Source organism: Ostrea edulis, chromosome 5 (genome assembly GCF_947568905.1).
Source record: "Ostrea edulis chromosome 5, xbOstEdul1.1, whole genome shotgun sequence".
Taxonomy (NCBI): domain Eukaryota; kingdom Metazoa; phylum Mollusca; class Bivalvia; order Ostreida; family Ostreidae; genus Ostrea; species Ostrea edulis.
In genome coordinates, this window is record NC_079168.1 from 8,784,972 (window position 1) to 8,805,038 (window position 20,067).

The following is a 20,067-nucleotide window of genomic DNA, read 5'->3' on the forward strand; positions in this document are numbered from 1 at the left end:
CTGTAAAAGAAATTTCAAAAACCTAATACATTTACTACTCATTTACACCATGAACTAGTACATTTCTTATTAATTCATTACATACGTACATCCATAGTATCAATTCAATTTCTTCAGAATTTCATTGGAAAATTTCTAATTAAAATTGTCTTGCACGTTAATTATCAAGTATGCTTGTTGGAAATTCAGTTCAAACTTACTGAATGTCTCGGGTATTATGTAAGCTCCTGTACAACTCCTGCTTTCTGGAGGCTCTGGCCAAAAAATCAGACAAGGGTTTGGGCTCTGGTTGGTGGTAAGGTAAATTCACTCTACTCTCTAAGTAAAACAAGATGTAATTTGTGAAACACTGATGCCCCCGACTGGCAGCAAAGTTGATAACGACCAAAGTTTTCAAAAGTAGGTCAAACCCCCAAGTCAAAGTCACAAGGTCAAAAAACAGAGAGGGCTTGTCACAAACGAATACTAAATATGAAAGCTATATCACCATTTATTTAAAAGTTATAACTAAGGTAAGGTTTTCAAAAGTAGGTCAAACCCAAAGGTCAAAACAATTGGAACCAAAAGAAATGTCTTGTCACAAGGAATACACGTGTGAAAAATGAAAGCCCGATCACCATCCATTCAATAGTTATGGCCAAGGTTAAAGTTTTTGTGAATCTCAGATTATGCGGGCATTAAAAAATTAAATAATACTATCTTAATCACAGAATACATTTTATTGATCAATTTGAATTCATTTGTATTCAGCATGTAATTTGATAGGCAGGACACACGGTTTTTAACGCTCTGATAAAATATTATTTCAATTTTGACTACAGGTAATGCAGATTTAACAATTTTCCGAGTTTTACTATGTCTAACGATTCTCTTGACGTTCACGGTAATGTCTAACAGATCCTCATCTTGTAGTGTGTTACCTCTGACAATCCTCTGAGTTTCACTGTGAATATCTAACATTTCATCATTTCGTGATTTTGCTTTTGATGCTCTGGTAGGCTTCTTTGCAGCACCCTGTTGTTATAAACAAAACTTGGTAGGTATATATAGAGCAGTACAGAGGAACACCTTACTTCAAGGTGATAAAATTTACTCTCTTTTTCAAAGTGAATCTTAGTGGTAAATACCAATCCAATACCTTCTTTAGTTTTGCAAGAAGTTTTGGATCCAAAGAATTTTCATTAAATCCTTCGTCCTCACTACTATTGGAGTTACTGTCACTATCACTGCCAGAGTTATCTGCCTTGTTACTGCAAGGGTTGTCTTCTCCTGTGGTTTAATCAAAAGTACTATATCAATACAAGTTCTGATTTTAACTTTTGATTATAAGTGTGAAGAATGAGAACAATGGATACCCACCTTGCAAACTCTCATCCACATCATCTTCTGCATCAAACAAATCACTGTTCCCAAACAGAGGATGCTGACAAAAAACAAAAAAATAATAATTTTTTTAAAAAATAAATGTATAATTACTCAGATTTTCAACAAAATAGGAATACATCTAGATTGTTTTAACAGCCCTCTGAATTTGTAGACTCTGTTATATGTGACAGAATTTAATCTTATCCAAAGTTATTTTCTCCATAAGGAGATTGTGACAAGCTACTCCCCTGTCTACTTAGATAAGCCACTCCCTCCCCCTCTATTGAGACAAGCCACTCCCCCGTCTACTGAGACAAGTCACACTCCCCTGTCTACTTAGTCAAGCCACTCCCACATTTACTGAGACAAGCCCCCCACCCCACCCCACCCCACTATCTACTGAGACAAACCACTCCCCATCTACTGAGACAAGCTACATAGTGAACAAATGGAAAACATTAACCTATAGAGTAAGTAAAATTTAGAGTTAACTTTATTTTGAAAAGTCCAGAAAATTACCATGCTGTAACATCTTAACAAACAGACTCCATGTCTCACAAAAACTTTCTTATGAAGGTCCCCTGAAGGGTTGTATATGATAGTTTAAACTGTACATATGACTATTTGGTGCAAGTCACAATTTATAAACTGTCAGAAATTTAATAAGTATACAGTAAAAAAAAAAACAACAGATCCAGTGGAACCCCATTATTCAGTTTCTCATTTTTTCACAATAAAATAACGTAAATAATATTGGGTAATGTAATAAATGTTGCCATCAAAATCCAACAAGAGGTACTGTGAGCAATGCTCACTAAGAATACCCCCCGCTTACCCCAATCTCCCAAAGGGTGTTGTTAATAGGTATAAATTACCTCTTTCCTAAGTGTAAAAATATGGTATGCCTTTGTAGAAGAAAATGGAAGATATAGTCAGAACACAAATCCATAGTATAAACCTATAAATTTGACCTTGAGATCAAAGGTCAAGGTCATAAAGAGGTCATGAATGTACATTACACATAGTCTCATGGTGATACACCCATGTCTTATGGTATGACTATGTCAAACCCTATAATCAATTTTGACCTTGAGGTCAAAGTTCAAGGTCATATAGAGGTCATGAAGGTATCCGACACATCGTCTCATGGTGATACACTCATTTGTCAAATATGGTATGCCTATGTCAAAGAACAAAGGAGTTATGGCCCGGACACAAATCTGCACAGACAGACAGAGCGATTCCTATATATACCCCCCCCCCCCCCCCCCCCCCCTGAAATCACTTGGAAAACGTGTATTAATTAACATCGACTATGCAGGGGTTTATTACGTTTTTATCAGAATTTTTACATCATAATACCAAATCACGGCATCTTGTGACGAGGTAATAACCATGTCTATTTTATATAGGTTTGTTAAGAAATGCTTTCGTGCTTTAATATTCCAACATAATAAGCATTTTAAAACCATGAACACAAAAAAGAGGTTCCACTGTACAACGAAAACTCTTGCCCTACCTTGTTTTGATCTGATGGTTCACTGGTGCTCTTTTCACTTTCTAAAATGAATAACCATCACTTGACTTAATTCAAATAAAATGTTTATAAACGAGATGTTTGTAAAACATATATGCCCCCATGGTGCAAAATTGAAAAAGGTTATACACATGCATCATTTGATTGATAGTACATGTAGTATCACCAATTTGAAATATTGAGCAGACAATATCTTCCAATGTCAGGAGTGGATTGACCAAGTGACCTAAAAATCAATAGGGGTCATCTACTCCTTATGCTGTAAGAGTGTACTAGGTTTGGTGTCAATCAAGGAAATATTTCTTAAAATATAGGAGACAATATATTCACTATGTCCAGTTTAACCATTGACCTTTGACCATGTGCCCTCAAAATCAATAGGGGTCATCCCATCCTGAAGATGTAGCAGTGTACCAAGTTTGATGTCTGTAAAGTAAAGGGTTCTCAAGATATTGAGCAGACAGTATATTCCTATGTCCATTTGACCCTTGACCTTTAACCATGTGACCTCAAAATCAACAAGAGGTACTGTGAGCAATGCTCACTAAGAATACCCCCCGCTTACCCCAATCTCCCAAAGGGTGTTGGTAATAGGTATAAACTACCTCTTTTCTGAGTGTAAAAAACAAATGGCATGACAAACCGAACCATATTGCTACTTCGATGTCCAGTGCGCGTGATCTTTGACCTTTTGACCCCAAAATCAATAGGGAACATCTTCATCCCATGGGTAGTCCATATGTGTGATATGGTGACTGTAGGTGGAAAGGATAACGCTTTAGAGCCCGGAAACCACATTGCTACTTCGATGTCCAGTGCGCTTGACCTTTGACCTTTTGACCCCAAAATCAATAGGGAACATCTTCATCCCATGGGTAGTCCATATGTATGATATGGTGACTGTAGGTGGAAAGGATAACGCTTTAGAGCCCGGAAACCATATTGCTACTTCGATGTCCAGTGCACTTGACCTTTGACCTTTTGACCCCAAAATCAATAGGGAACATCTTCATCCCATGGGTAGTCCATATGTATGATATGGTGACTGTAGGTGGAAAGGATAACGCTTTAGAGCCCGGAAACCATATTGCTACTTTGATGTCCAGTGCGCATGACCTTTGACCTTTTGACCCCAAAATCAATAGGGAACATCTTCATCCCATGGGTAGTCCATATGTATGATATGGTGACTGTAGGTGGAAAGGATAACGCTTTAGAGCCCGGAAACCATATTGCTACTTCGATGTCCAGTGCGCTTGACCTTTGACCTTTTGACCCCAAAATCAATAGGGAACATCTTCATCCCATGGGTAGTCCATATGTATGATATGGTGACTGTAGGTGGAAAGGATAACGCTTTAGAGCCCGGAAACCATATTGCTACTTCGATGTCCAGTGCGCTTGACCTTTGACCTTTTGACCCCAAAATCAATAGGGAACATCTTCAACCCATGGGTAGTCCTTATGTATGATATGGTGACTGTAGGTGGAAAGGATAACGCTTTAGAGCCCGGAAACCATATTGCTACTTCGATGTCCAGTGCGCTTGACCTTTGACCTTTTGACCCCAAAATCGATAGGGAACATCTTCATCCCATGGGTAGTCCATATGTATGATATGGTGACGGTAGGTGGAAAGGATAATGCTTTAGAGTCCGGAAACCATTGCGTCTACAGACGGACGGACGGACGGACAACCCGATTCCAGTATACCCCCCCCACAACTTGTTGCGGGGGGTATAATAAGATATTGAGCAGACAGTGTCTTCCTATGTCCAGAGTAGATTGACCCTTGACCTGAAAAATAATGGGGGTTCTCTTCTACTCATAACCAACCCACTTATGAAATATCATTATGATCAAGTGTATGGTTTTTAAGTTATTGAGCAGACAACATGTGGTCTACCGACTGACAGGTGCAAACCAATATGCCCCTCTTCTTTGAATACAATATGCACTCCACCTCCCCCCTCCTCCACCCCAATATCTACACAGCATATGACAATTTCTTAAGAATATCTAAGAGAAAGGTCAGTATCAAGACTATTGACTGAATTTATCATACAATTTCATTTAAAAACATACAGACATTTATCAACTGTGCAACATATAGATTATGGTACATTTGTTCTCTAAAACCACCTTTGTTATTAAAGTACAGAACCATCAACAGATTTTATCCTTTTAGAATTTACTCTCCGTCAAAAACAAATACTGCTGTAAGATCTACACATTTATTAAATTCATCACTATTCAGCTTGACAAGAATTTTACCTCTAATGGAATCATTACTGTCATCATCAGAGACACCAACTATCTGTAAATCATAACGTAGGATGATTAATATAGGTAGAATTCAAAGTGACTGAAAATATCAAATATGAGAGAATTTAGATGTACAAAATCTCTGTGCTATTTTTAGTGCAACAATCAAAACTGAAGCAAAATAACCTGCAATGAATGCTAATCAATCTCCTCTCAACCACAGATGATCAATGAAAATTAAACTTGAACTTCAATGTTACGCATTAAATACTACACAGGTCAGCCTCGCAGACAATGTTACACATTAAATACTACACAGGTCAGTCTCACAGACAATGTTGCGCATTAAACACAACACCGGTCAGTCTCGCAGACAATGTTACGCATTAAATACTACACAGGTCAGCCTCGCAGACGATGTTACACATTAAATACTACACAGATCAGTCTCGCAGACAATGTTGCGCATTAAATACTACACAGGTCAGTCTCACAGACAATGTTGCGCATTAAACACAACACCGGTCAGTCTCGCATTAAATACTACACAGATCAGCCTCGCAGACAATGTTACGCATTAAATACTACACAGGTCAGCCTCACAGACAATGTTAAACATTAAATACTACACAGGTCAGCCTCGAAGACGATGAATACTAATCACTTACCCGTTTCTTCTTTCTGTTAATGATCAAACTTAACGACTCCTCATCATCACTACCAGAATCTACAAATACAACCAAAGTAAAGACATCTACATCACTTACATATAAGTATTTTTAATTGATTTTTAAAATGTAAGTGAACGTCAATGCCCTGGTGTGAGGAATTATTATTGTCAGACCGTTTCCAGATCCATCGTCTTGTGCCTCGTTCAAAGCTTCATCTGTTGTCTGTAAATCATAGAAACAGGAAACTACTGTATAACAACACGGAATGACGCACAATCAGAGATTTCAAAAAAAGACATGTTCTTAAATAATTCTTCGAACAAAGCAGATTTACATGTATTAGCAAAATTTATGCTGAAAGCCTCCATTCAATGGCATACAATTTCCTGTTTACTAACAACTCACCAAACGCAAGTCACTTTCAGGTCTCAGCAATTGCAAGTCTGAAGGAAAAAATAAAATAATAATAAACAAGGGGCTTACAGGTCTTATCGGTCACCTGAACATTAGACAAAAGTATCGATCAATAGCCCAAAGGACTGTAATCCACAAATTCATGTAAAGGACAATTTATTGGGAGCTTGATAGTTTCATTTTGTTTTGACAGACTGATTGCTTTAAACAAACCATTGGAAGCTTGATTGTTTCATTTTGTTTTGACAGACTGATTGCTTTAAACAAACCATTGGGAGCTTGATAGTTTCATTTTGTTTTGACAGACTGATTTCTTTAAACAAACCATTGGAAGCTTGATTGTTGCATTTTGTTTTGACAGACTGATTTCTTTAAACAAACCATTGGAAGCTTGATTGTTTCATTTTGTTTGACAGACTGATTGCTTTAAACAAACCATTGGGAGGTTGATAGTTTCATTTTGTTTTGACAGACTGATTGCTTTAAACAAACCATTGGAAGCTTGATTGTTTCATTTTGTTTTGACAGACTGATTGCTTTAAACAAACCATTGGGAGGTTGATAGTTTCATTTTGTTTTGACAGACTGATTGCTTTAAACAAACCATTGGAAGCTTGATTGTTTCATTTTGTTTTGACAGACTGATTGCTTTAAACAAACCATTGGGAGGAGCAGTTTTTTCCTCTTCCACAATTGCCATTTCCTCCTCTTCATCATCATCATCCAATATTCTCTTGCTCTGAAATCAAAATATCTCACAATGAAATGACACATTAACAATAATGAATGTACACAGATTACTTCTATTTGAAAACAATTAAAATGAATTTCATTGGTGCAATTTTTTTTTGGGGGGGGGGGGGTTAAGTTTCTCCCCTTTTTGTCAAAATCAGTTACCATATCATAACATACTTTAGTATTATTGATGTATGTCCTATTTGGGGATTCTTCAAAGTCTCCTACTGAGAGAAATGTTACAATTCTTTGGTTAACTTTTCTGACACAACTTTGACTGAGAATGATTCCATACCTTCTTTGCTGTTTTAGCTATCAAGATCTCATTTTCTTCCTCATCGCTCACTACAAAATAAAAAACATACCATTAAACTACATCAAATAGTTCACAAAAAACACTTGCTAATATCTAAATGTATGTATTTATAATGATACTGCATTATACAACTCTGTTAAGAAATATCTTTAAAGAATTGCAGAATATTGAAGTATTCTTTTATATACATGTATTTGTTTTTTATTGAGTATCATCACTTTTGGGAAACAAATTCGTAGTTCCAAATATAAATGATAAAATTTAATGTGCACCCGAGAATGCACATTTTTTTGGGGGTCTCTAGAAATTGCATTACCTGTAAGCTTTTCATACTTTTACACTTTGTACTAGATGATGAAGATACTTAGCAATTCTTCCACACTAGAGCAAGTATTATCACAGTGAAATACGACTTTCTACTTCCAGCATATTAGCAGAAAACCCAATGCACATAAAGGTGCTCATAGTTTGTGAAATTGATGTAAAAGAATAAAGAGGAAATTTTAAACATAAGTTGATACATTCGTCAATATGTGATCAATAAAGTCCTATCCTTGCTATAACTATGTTTTACTGTGTAAATCACGGTTACAGTGTGTATCATTAGACTGTAGCTATCGCTTGCTATAACTATGTTTTACTGTGTAAATCATGGTTACAGTGTGTATCATTAGACTGTAGCTATCGCTTGCTATAACTATGTTTTACTGTGTAAATCACGGTTACAGTGTGTATCATTAGACTGTAGCTATCGCTTGCTATAACTATGTTTTACTGTGTAAATCATGGTTACAGTGTGTATCATTAGACTGTAGCTATCGCTTGCTATAACTATGTTTTACTGTGTAAATCACGGAACCTTACAGTGTGTATCTTGTTCATTAGACTGCTGGCTGTCATCGTCCATCCCAGAATCCGCCTTTTCGCTGCTGTGAGCATCATCTTTCAAACTTTCCTTCACTTCAACCTACAATATAATTCAATCAAAGCCTTCTTTACATATCTATTTTTTTTAAAGGGAGTAGGTGTTGGCATGTCACAATATCCATAGGTCTTCTGTTAAACACAAATGGATCTTACTTAAAGGTCATAGGAGACAGTTTTTAACAATACCTTTTCTCTCCATAATTATCAACTTTGTTTCATGAACTTCTCATAAAAATGCTTTTTAAAGATTAATAACGATATTAACTCCAAGAAATCGAAGTGCAAAGGTACCCAGAATAGAAAATCGTTACCCGATTATCATTCCCAATTCCCCGAATTTGTGATGTCATAAGAGACCACAATCAGATTTGCAAATCAAAACAACAGTACACTCATAGACGATTTCTTCGCAACTTAAGGAGTTTTTGAATGAGGAATCATAGTTTGTTAAACAAGGATATCACTTTGAACTCATAATTAATGCATATGCCAGCCACATCGACGATTTTTCATCAGAGGATGAACAAGAAGATCGATCAAGATCCTATTTATTCCTAATCGGTTGAAATAATACTGACTTAGTGGTTAATGATAAATGTATAATAATTTTCAGAGTATATTCTCTGATGACATAAGAGAAATATAGATAGTTATTACCTGCAGTATTTTTTACCCAATGCAGTCGCACAGCATTGCATGTTTTTTTTATTCCTCAAAGGGGGGGTTGTTCAAGTTGAAGGCTGAATGGCAAAAACGGTGGGCACCCCCTCATCCCCCTTTGGTTTTACATGCCTAAATCCCACCATGACTCAGATAGATGTTACAGCCAGATCAGAATTTCCTATGCACACATTGTGAGTGCCGTATTTCAGATTTATTTTCATTAGGATTTTTACATACATGTACATATCATGTGCAGCTATTTCAGTTTAACAGGTGGATATAACAGACCTGTTTACCCCGTCTGACTGATGTCAGTATTCTAGAACCAATTTGTCAGTATTTTGAGCACTTTATCACCATAAAAGTTGATATAAAAAAGTGCTACGTGAGTTGTTAAACCCTTGTTTATATGAACAACTTGTCACATAAATAGGATGTTGCTGTTTACTGTTGCTTTTGTATTTTACATTAGTAGTGATGTGTAATTATTATGCTTTTATATCATTCTTTAAATTTGTCATATTTTATAAAATACCATAGCATTTTAATAACTTTGAATTAATTTTTTTATAGTCCATGAGGTTCTCTCCTTGTAGAAGGTTGCCGGTTGTAATAATTTTGACCTTGCTTTGTTCAATAAATTTCGTTTTAATTATATTCTCTACATCTCTACCATTTATCCCTTAGTTTAAAAACAATTTGAACTTGATAAAAAAATGGATGGAACGAAAATAAATACACCATATTGAATTAAACAAACCATTTACTTTACTAATTATTGCACGCTGTTAAGTTCAGAGTTGTTAGAAATATCCACGAATCTTGTCATTGACTTATTAGACACTTTCAGCTTCGATAGGTATTTATGTTGTTTACACTGAACGTGTATGTTGCAGTCATTTTTGCCTCCGTGACCTCAGCTGAAGTTCATGTTGCATACACTGCAAAACACCATGTGATCCGCTTTCTTCGGTTGTTGGAGGCATGGCCAAAGCACTCTGTATGAATTTTAAAATTAGGCCGTATTTTTTTCTTTTTTTGAACCTCTGAATGGATTTGGATGTTTCGTTTGCATTCTCGTCAATCTGACATTTGCCATCCATGCTTTTTAAAAAGTTTGACATAAATCAATATCAATGGTGCGCTTGAAACAATGGAAGCTTCAATTGACTAAACTGGTTCCCTATTGACCTCACTTCTCTCCTTGATACCAATCAGCGGGAAGCCAGTTTAATTCAATTGACAAGCTTCTTTATCATACCGATCAGCAAATTTCAGAAACTGATTTTTTCCCCAGATTCGTGGAAAGTCGTAGATTTTTAACGTGAATCAGTAGAGCGTATTTTGACTTTAAAATCCATGGAAAATACGGACAATCCATAAACACATCTGATATAATAATAAATATAAGTGACTACTTACATTCTTTTACAATAACATTTGCGACATTAGGGTCTATATGAAGAATAATTTACTATCACTTTACTCAACATTTAACTTTTTTAATTATGTCCTCATGAAGGAAACCAGAGTGAATCTGAAGCAATATACCCGTCAAATCAGCAAAAAATATTGATTCATGGATCATTGTCATCCTGTCAGTAATTCCTGCTTGTAATCTCCAATATGCATTGACCAATTTGGAAAAAGCGAAAGAGAAGCACTGAGCAAGAGTCAAATTTATAAACAGTTTAACATGCTAATCTTACAGAAAATTCACTATCAAAAGTTTCATATTAATGACACATTTGCGTAATTATTACTTTCTTACACTTATAGTACTTCATGTCATTCATGAAACGATGTAATATTTTAAAACAAACAATACATGTAGTTACTCACATCAGTTTCCGTCTCGGGCCTCAGCAACTTGATTATGTACGCTAATCATCGTTCTCATGTCAGGGATCGACACTAACGGTTGTCCGATTGCCCGAGGCAAGTGATTACTTCAGTAGGAAATGTGATTATCATAAGAATTGTGTGAAGCTTGATGAATACCAAATACATGTATTAAAAAGTAAAGTCCAACTCTGTTTTAAATACTGAATCGTCAATTTATGTTTAATACTACTACTACTAGCGAAGATCATACCATATCCTATCCTATCATTAAGTCGTTCTGAATAACACACTATCCGACGTACGACTTATCTTAGTCATGTTTGTGAGAAAATGGCGGCTTCACAACTGTCTCTCAAAGTATTTTAGTGAGGTAAACGCTCAGAAAGAAGACGATACAAGGCAACGTTGAAAATAAAATAAATCCGAATTAAAAAGAAAACGTGAGATTCAGGTGGCATGACAATCCTAATTTTCATGTTTAATCGACACCGACAGCAGTATGATATGTACCATGTGTCAGAAATTCATGCAGTGCTACAACCACTATCACCAACACTTTGTATTTTCTTACCAGTAATATAATTTACAGAATTCCTTGCATCCATAAACATTTTATTGAGTTATTGAATAAAAACTGATTTGTTACACTTCTGAAACTTTTTTAAAATTGAAATAGTATATTGAGCATTTCAATCAAATACATGCATCAAAACTTTGCCTCATTTTTACGTCCCTTGTTCGATCTTTTGCGGTGGAAAGATCTATTTCCCTACAATGACCATTGTGATGTTCTTATCTATAATTGTCAATGATATTTTTCATCATCTTCATTCCCCTATTTGTATAGCATAATTCACAGGTATAACCTTTTACACTGCGTAAAAAAGGGAAAACCTGACACAGGGAAACTATTCTAAAGAAGTGAAAACTTCGCTATTCACTGATTGAAAGAGATAGACCTAATTAAAATTACTGGTTGATAGGCGTATTAGAGTCTACAAAATTTCGGACAACCAGAGCTCCAGATATTTTTTTACCACAAAGAGTATTTACCCCCTGATTTTCAGATCAATGGGTATTTTGCTTTTCAGAAGAAGTCAAAAGAGTATTTTGTAATTTACTGATTATCTTTGTTTTGACACTAATACAGAATACACAATTTCCGAGTTGCCCAATAGTTCTTTCCCTTTGTGGAACTCTTACACACAGTGAGGTGCAAAACATACTATGGTCCACACGAAATTTATTAGTATTTAATAATAAAATAGCTCAATTGAAAATCGATAATCACCATTTTTCTTTGAATAAAATATCACTCGTGCAGAAGAGGAAATAAACAATAACTTCATATTTGATTTAATGGCCTAATTCAATCAAATATTATTCTTGATATGGTCAGTTTAATTTATACCAATGGGTGATATAAACAAATTTTAGACTTTCATTACTTTTATCCATATTTACATAGCTAGTCTATAATACATGTATACATCTTGAACCCACCAAAGCGTTCAATAGAACATTGAACATACCTCTATCACAGAAGAGCTGATATCTCGGAAGTTGCGTATTGGATCGTAATCATATGACTGGTGTCTGACATATTAAATTTCAATACCTTAATGATAAATTTAAAAATCCCAATGACAATGAAGAGTTTTAATAAAAAGAACTACAAAGGATTTTCCCCTGCAAATATACAAGCATCAAGTAAATGTGTGACTCAAATTCTCGCAAATGCTTTTAAATACTTATTGAGACAATGCTGCTGGTATTTCAGTAAAAATTTTAAGGCAAAATGGTGATATTTTCTGTGCCATGTTTTTAGCAGCAATCATTCGTCCACGATTGATAATACAAGATTTTGTTTTCTGTGCTTTCGACCGCACACTACCTCTTTAAGAAAAAAGAATAGCAAGTAGGACTATATAGTTGTTTTGAGTTAACTCTTCCGAACTTTCAAAATTCTGATTGTCATCAAAACATATTTCATAGTGCTATTTCATGTATGATCAAACCTTGAGCAAACCTCAATTCGTATGAATAAATAATTCGTATTTATATTATACTAAACGTATCACAAGTATGCATTACTCTTGGAGTGTAAAGCGTATTTAAATTCGCTAAAGCGTAATTGTACACATGATTTTGAACTTAAATGCGTATCTTGTCAAATTAAACGAGTATTTAGTTACGCTGATACGCACCTTATCTGGACAACTAAGTTTTTCATTCAGACAAGTGAAATTTTGTGTTTATTTGCCCAAAGGGCAAGTGAGATAAAAAGTTAATGTCTATCCCTGCATGTCTGTGTATATGACGCAATGGCGGTTTATACGAAACACTCACTGTAGGTATGCCCTCAAACAATACTCCCTTCATTATTTTGCTGAATTTTTCTTCAGATCTTGAGGATTATATTAGTTATACCAATAGGTGTTAAGCATAATTGGATAGTTAAAAAATACCGGCAGTTACAGCTTGATTGCTTTATAGATCATGGGTGTCCAGAGGGAGATTATTTAAGTGTTTTGTATAGTTAACTGTGTGGAAAGATCAAATGTTGTTCTAATTTGAGTACTTCAAGGTGAAATTTGGAATGAGAGTGTATTCATGTTGCTTGAGAGTTTGAGAGGGGGAGTGAGTATGTTTCAGAATTAAATATTAACCCGTAATGCAGACCAGGGCTGTATAGAGACACGCATTTCATTGATCATCAACACATTATCTCACTTCTTGGAACTTAATCAAATTCCAGCAAACACGAGGGAGATTTCTTCCGACCTTAAATAAATTGTTGTGTACTTTGTATTTCATTTCACGGCCTATCCAGACATCTCTCGTGACCAGATCTCAAAACGGTTGTGGTTTTTCTCCCATTCCCTTTGTCTTATGATTCAATGAATTTACTTCAGTATTCCATGTTTATGAGATTCATACACAATGCTAGTACTTTGATTACACTGTAACTTGACATTCTTTCTCTTACCGTTTCGTTATTTTCTGTTGTTCCGATCATCGTCATTTTCACAACATTTCCTCTTTCGCGCGTTATTTGTACGCCCGCGTCATTCTGTAAACTTCCGCTTACCAGAACCAAAACGTATCATCTAGTTAATTCCGGCTTTTTGGATGGGGGTGGGGGGTTGTTGGGGGGGGGGGGGGGTTGTTGCTGTACTGCGAACACTCAAAATTCATGAATGATAAGAAAATAGACTATTTGTTAAGGTAAAAATGCTAAGGGTTCTCAAGATATATACATGTATAGACCTATATTGAGTGGACAATATCCTATGTCTAGAGTGGATTGACTCAAGTTTGACCTTTGACCATGTGACCTCAAAATCAATAGGGGTCATTACATGCATCTACTCCATAGGGTGTAATAATGTACCAAATTTGATGTCTGTCAAGCAAAGGGTTCTGATTATCAAAATATAGAGAAGACAATATATTAACAATAAATTGACTATTTTTATTATATAGATTTCACTCAATAATTCATCTTACACATGAATATAAATATTTGGGAATTATTTTCAGTTGTAATGATAAACTTAAATACACAGCTGAACAGCTAGCTGGCGTGCACGGAAAGCTTTTCATGCAATTAAACATTCCTTGTTCTTTTATGATAAATTATCTGTAAAAACTAGCTCTTTTAAAACTTTATTCTGCTCTTATTGAACCTATCATTTTATATATGGTTCTGAAATTTGGATTTCAGACTTTAATATCAACATTGATAATTGTGACCAACTACCCTTTGAAAAAATACAGCACTTAATATCTAAAGGCATTTTGGGTGTACAGAAAAAAGCTTCAAATTTAGCCATCAAATATGAACTAGGAACATTCCCCATCTGCTTTAAAGCTCTCCTCTCTATGTTCAAATTTTACAAAAGACTAAAAAGCTATGATGGTGAAAATGGTATTAAAAATCCAATACTTATGACTGCTAAACTGGAAAATGATAACCTCTATAATACTGGCATACAGGAAAATTGGCAAGGACAAATAATAAAGTTAAGAAATAAGTTAAATCTTCCATCATTGGATATTCAATTTGATAAAAGCACATTTTACAATTACTTGAAGAATTACTATATTGATAATATTAACATGCAACTGCAAAATACTGAATTCTCTAAACGTGGAAAATTGCTATTTTACAGTAAAATTAGAAAGAACTATGAATTACAAGACTATTTGAAATTTCCATTTGCGAAAGTAGTACGCTCTAGATTAACAAAACTAAGAATATCTGCCCACCCTTTAGGAATTGAAACTGGTAGATATTCAAAACCATGTATTCCAAAAGAATGTCGTTTTTGTCAGTTTTGTAAAACTACTGTTGAAGATGAGTTACATTTTTTATATGACTGCTTCATGTATAAAGATATAAGAAATAAATATTACTCTTTGAACATCTACAATTCAGACGATGATATATCAAAGGAAAACGATTGTAAAGCAATATCAGGGCCGTAAATTACATGGAGGCGGAGGAGGCAGCTGCCTCCTCCAACTTTTGAGCCAAAAAAAATTAAAATTTAAAGTTCATTAGAATTTATGTTGTTTCCAATAACTAAGAACATGATACCTCCCTTAAAAAGCATTCCAAATCTTTCTTTTAAAATGAGTTAGTCAAGTAACATCTTAGAAGGCCCTAGAATCAAGGATTTTGCACGAAACGTGTTCAGTGTGCACAAAATGTGCTCAGCCTCTGGGGGCCTGGGCGGCCCCCAGACCCCCGCCTAATTTCCTGTCTCCTCCAAATTGAAGGTTAATTTACGGCCCTGAATATGCAACCCTGTCAATGTAGTTCATGCTAGAAAGTTGTGTGAATTTTTACATGAATATTTTAAACTGTTCACCAAAAGTAGATTGCTATAACTACATTTAATTTATGTAATATGCAATACTAAATTGCATACATACAGTCGAATATCACAGGTACATATCAAAATATATCCTTGTATTTACATATATGTAAATGAACTGTTAGTAATTAGTTTATTGTCATTATATATCTCATATTGTATAACATGATTGTATGCCAACATGCTTGGTGAATCAATAAATAAATTGAATTGAACTCTGTCCAGTTTGACCCTTGAACCGTTCTCCATGTGAATCCAAAATTAATAGAGGTCATCTACACCTTAAGATGTACTCAGTGTCTGTCAATCTGATTAAAATACAGCTCTCTCAAATAGCTCACAACAATACTTTAATCAGATTGGTGCAAAACGACATAATGCCCCTCGTTTTCGGGGTGTGGGGGGGGGGGGGGTGTGGGGGGGTGGTGGTAAAATTAGGGAGTTAAATATAGTTGAGTCGGGTTAACATTTTGATAAGATAGTGCCTCATGAATTTTGAAAATGGATGCAAACGTATCTTTATTTAAATTAAGGGCCTGACGCCTGACGCTGGTAACTGATTTTCCAAGTTTACAAGAGATCCTTAAAATTTCTTCCACATGTGTGGTTGTAGAAAGACCATTTTTGAAAATTGGTCAATCTTTGCCCCGCCCCTTAGGCCCCAAGAATCCAGAAATTTACAGTATAAGGCCACCCTTGTTTAAAAGATACTTCATACCAAATTTGAAGAAAAAATGGAATGCTAGTTATAAAAAAAATTAAACATGTTCTATTGTTCACACATTTTATAACTGATCATTTTGGCCCCCACCCTGATGCCAAACCCCCTACCCCTGGGATCATAAAATTTACAATTTTGGTAAAGGAATATTTGTTCTTTATAAATATCCATTTAGTTTTAATTTAGTATCAATAGCACCAAAGAAGATGTTATATAGATCTAAATGTTTTACACATAAACTCTATGTACCCAGTTTGCCCCGCCTTGGGTTCAGGGAATCATGGAATTTACAATTTACAATTTTGTTAGAGGCCTTCCTGCTCTATATCACTATGCATTTAGTTTTTCTTGCACATGTGCGGTAGTATTGAAGATTTTTGAAAATTGGTCAATTTGCCCCAGGAGTCCTGAAATTTATAATTTATGTTTCCATTGTCCCAATGGTATTTCATACCAAAGAACAAGGTACGGTTTTAGCCAAAATCTGCCCTGTCAAAAAAATTCACCAAAATACTAAATCTGGTATTGGATAATATGCCATTTATGAAAATGACCATTGTTATCCTTTATCTACCATAGGAGCTGTAATATATTCAACGGAGAACTCTATATTCAACTAACGACGTCACCAACTTTGACGTTAATTTTGACGTAATATATGAGAGTTCTCCCAAACTGATGTTCTGAGCAGGAAAATAAAAACTGTATCACACATAGAAGTATTAATTTTTAATAAATGCGAAATTAATGGTTTTTGTACTGATTTGAATGGGTATTTAATGAAAACTGAAACCACATCAGATATGCCGAGCAGGGCCAAAAACTGCAGACAATCGCGGAAAGCCTTTCTGGAAATATAATGGTCCGAACACCAAATTAAAGAAACATTTATTATACCGGTAACAGTATGGAGCGCCAAATTAGCATAAACTTAAATAATTGAAGATATCTTCAATTATCATCAATTCAATTATTGCTCTCTTTAATTGAATTAATGCGCGCATTAAATCAATTATTGCTCTCATCAAATGAATTAATGCGCGCATCAAATCTATACTTGAATTGAAGAGAGCAATAATTGACTTAATGGGCGCATTAATTCAATTATTGCTCTCTTCAATTCAATTGATGCGCGCATTAATTTGAATTAATGAGAGCAATAATAGATTTGATGCACGCATTAATTCAATTATTGCTCTCTTCAATTCAATTGATGAGAGCATCAATTTCGTAGAAATATTGCTCGCAATAATTAATTTAGAGCTCGGTATAAATAATTTGATTATCTCTCTAATTCAATTGAAGATATCTTTACTTATTTACAATGCTTTTGTATAAGGAATTAATGCGCGCATCAATTCTTTTAAAGAGAGCAACAATTCCATTAAAGAGATCATTACTTCAATTGTGGATATGTTGAATTGAAGATATCTTTAATCATATAGTTGCCCTCTCTAAAAGAATTATTGCTCTCTTCAAATGAATTAAAGATATCATTAATTCAATTGAAGAGAGCAATAATTGAATTAATGCGCGCATTAAATCAATTATTGCTCTCATCAAATGAATTAATGTGCGCATCAAATCAATTATTGCTCTCATCAAATGATTTAATGCACGCATTATATGAATTATTGCTCTCTTCAATTGAATTGTAGCGCGCATCAATTCAATTGTTGATATCATTAATTCATTTGAAGAGATCATTAATTCAATTAAAGCGCGCATCAATTCAGCTGAAGAATTAATGCTATCATCAATTCAATTAATGCGCGCAATAATTCAGAATTGAAGATATCATTAATTGTTTGAAGATATCTTTAATTCAATTGTTGCGCGCATCAAATGAATTGATATCTTCAATTATTTGAGTTTATGTTAATTTGGCGCTCCATATAACAGTGATTTCTTATTTCCGTCTCCTAATTTCTTTACTGTGTCGGATTTTAAGAAAAATTATGTTTATATCTGTTAGATCTAAGAGTCTTGCGTGCATTAAAAAACGTGACATCAAAGGTAGCTCACATTCAAATCACTGAATTTTATACGAAGTTTGGTTAACGACTCGGAACATAATTGGCATACTTAATATTCCATGAACTTTGATGATAAAACATCATAAATGTATACTCTCAATATCATATGCGCGGTATTTAAAGCAAAATGTCATTTTATAGGTATACTCCACAGGCACTTGTTTCTGTAAATAACTTACGACCTCTGTATACTAATAATAACATAGGTCGTAAGTTATTTACAGAAACAAGTGCCTGTGGTATACTAGGGGAAAAAACTTTCTGAGAAACTAGAAACACAACTTCAAAGGGGAGATAATTATGAAACAGTCACGGAGATCAGTGGTACTAGAGCATTCTCTCCATAACCGGAAGATAGTGAGCTAGTTCGAACCCAGCTCATGCCATGGCCGCGTCGAACCTGAGACGTAGACATACATGTGATCTTTGACAAAAGTGAGAATCACGGGCTTTTCAGATAGGCACCTGATGCCACCTCGAGTGTGTCCAGGAGTCCGTGTTTGCCCTACTCTTCGTTTTGTATTCTTTATAGGAATTATGCAAATTGATCACCATTCGATATCTTCAGCTCTTCATGAGGTCCTGTGTCACGACAGGCGTTGGTATGTTAAAAAACCAATGCTATATAACCTTGAGTGCTGATCATAGGTTTTATATGTGGTACTTCACATACAGCTGATGACGTCTCAATTTGAGTGAAAAGTTCTCGAAAGGACGTAAAATAAACAAACAAAACATGAAAAACTTTTACATTGTACATATATGTATAAAGAAGTCAAAATACTTCTCTCGCTCTCATAAATATACCATGCCTCAAACACCGTCTCTCATACACATATTCACACACACTCTCACTATCAGATTACTCCATACACACAAAAAAACCGTCAATGTGTTCGGGACTGTAGACTAAGCGACACGAAGTTGGTACACTCCAACACTTGGTTGACGCAATTCAGTGTCATTGTATCCACTTTGTCCAAAGAAAACCTCTTATAAGTTGTTGTAAAATACAAGAATCAATGGATAGTCTATACAAGAGAAATAAAACTTAATACTTGGCCCCCCCCCCCCCCCAATATATAAATAAAACCATTCAAATATAAATTGCATTTTTTTTTTAATTATGCAAGTATATATATATATATACATCATTCATTAGAATTGGAATGGTAGTGATCAAGAAGTTAAAATGCACAAAGGACGACAACCAATTGCAATAGACTGAGGTGACTTAAAGAAAGGGTGGCATCCATATATCTTACTTTGCATGTTAAAATAACTAACTGTGCATGTAAAAATACCGGAAATTATAAGTTATTATAAAATGTGGATAGGTGAATAAAAATGTGGGCGTTACAAAACATGCTTCAGCCTTGTATAAGGTTATGAAATGAATTCTACTTAAAATTTGATCCGCTCGTGTATATCGCTACACCTTGCGATATGGGGTCAAATTTAATTAGATTGTTAGGAAATACTAAAGGAAATAAGAATTTAACTATTTTGCAACGACATATGGTCATTACTATATGGAGAATGTAGTACACATTTTTTCCTGCGTCGTTGCGAGTCTCTGCTATCTGTTACCAGTATAGTATAAACATGGGAGCATGTTTCATTAGATATAAGACATTATTCAAGAATCGATAGAAATTGTCATATCATCAATCAAAGAGAAATAGTAAA

The 20,067-nt window shown here is 34.8% G+C and overlaps 1 protein-coding gene across 1 annotated transcript in view; it reads right to left on the bottom strand.

The window, feature by feature from the left end:
• Positions 1-13,808, bottom strand: part of LOC125649170 (claspin-like) — a 34,309-nt gene extending 20,501 nt beyond the window's left edge. Inside the window, exons 1-13 of the mRNA XM_048876446.2 lie at positions 13,728-13,808; positions 8,168-8,270; positions 7,283-7,332; positions 6,913-6,991; positions 6,244-6,281; positions 6,012-6,060; positions 5,836-5,894; positions 5,177-5,219; positions 2,885-2,925; positions 1,360-1,423; positions 1,139-1,269; positions 921-1,014; positions 201-318 (exon numbers count right to left, since the gene is read on the bottom strand). Of these exons, the coding sequence (XP_048732403.2) occupies positions 201-318; positions 921-1,014; positions 1,139-1,269; positions 1,360-1,423; positions 2,885-2,925; positions 5,177-5,219; positions 5,836-5,894; positions 6,012-6,060; positions 6,244-6,281; positions 6,913-6,991; positions 7,283-7,332; positions 8,168-8,270; positions 13,728-13,763 (905 nt within the window). The 5' untranslated portion in view covers positions 13,764-13,808. The remainder of the gene's footprint in view (positions 1-200; positions 319-920; positions 1,015-1,138; positions 1,270-1,359; positions 1,424-2,884; positions 2,926-5,176; positions 5,220-5,835; positions 5,895-6,011; positions 6,061-6,243; positions 6,282-6,912; positions 6,992-7,282; positions 7,333-8,167; positions 8,271-13,727) is intronic.
• Positions 13,809-20,067: the final 6,259 nt, after the last annotated feature.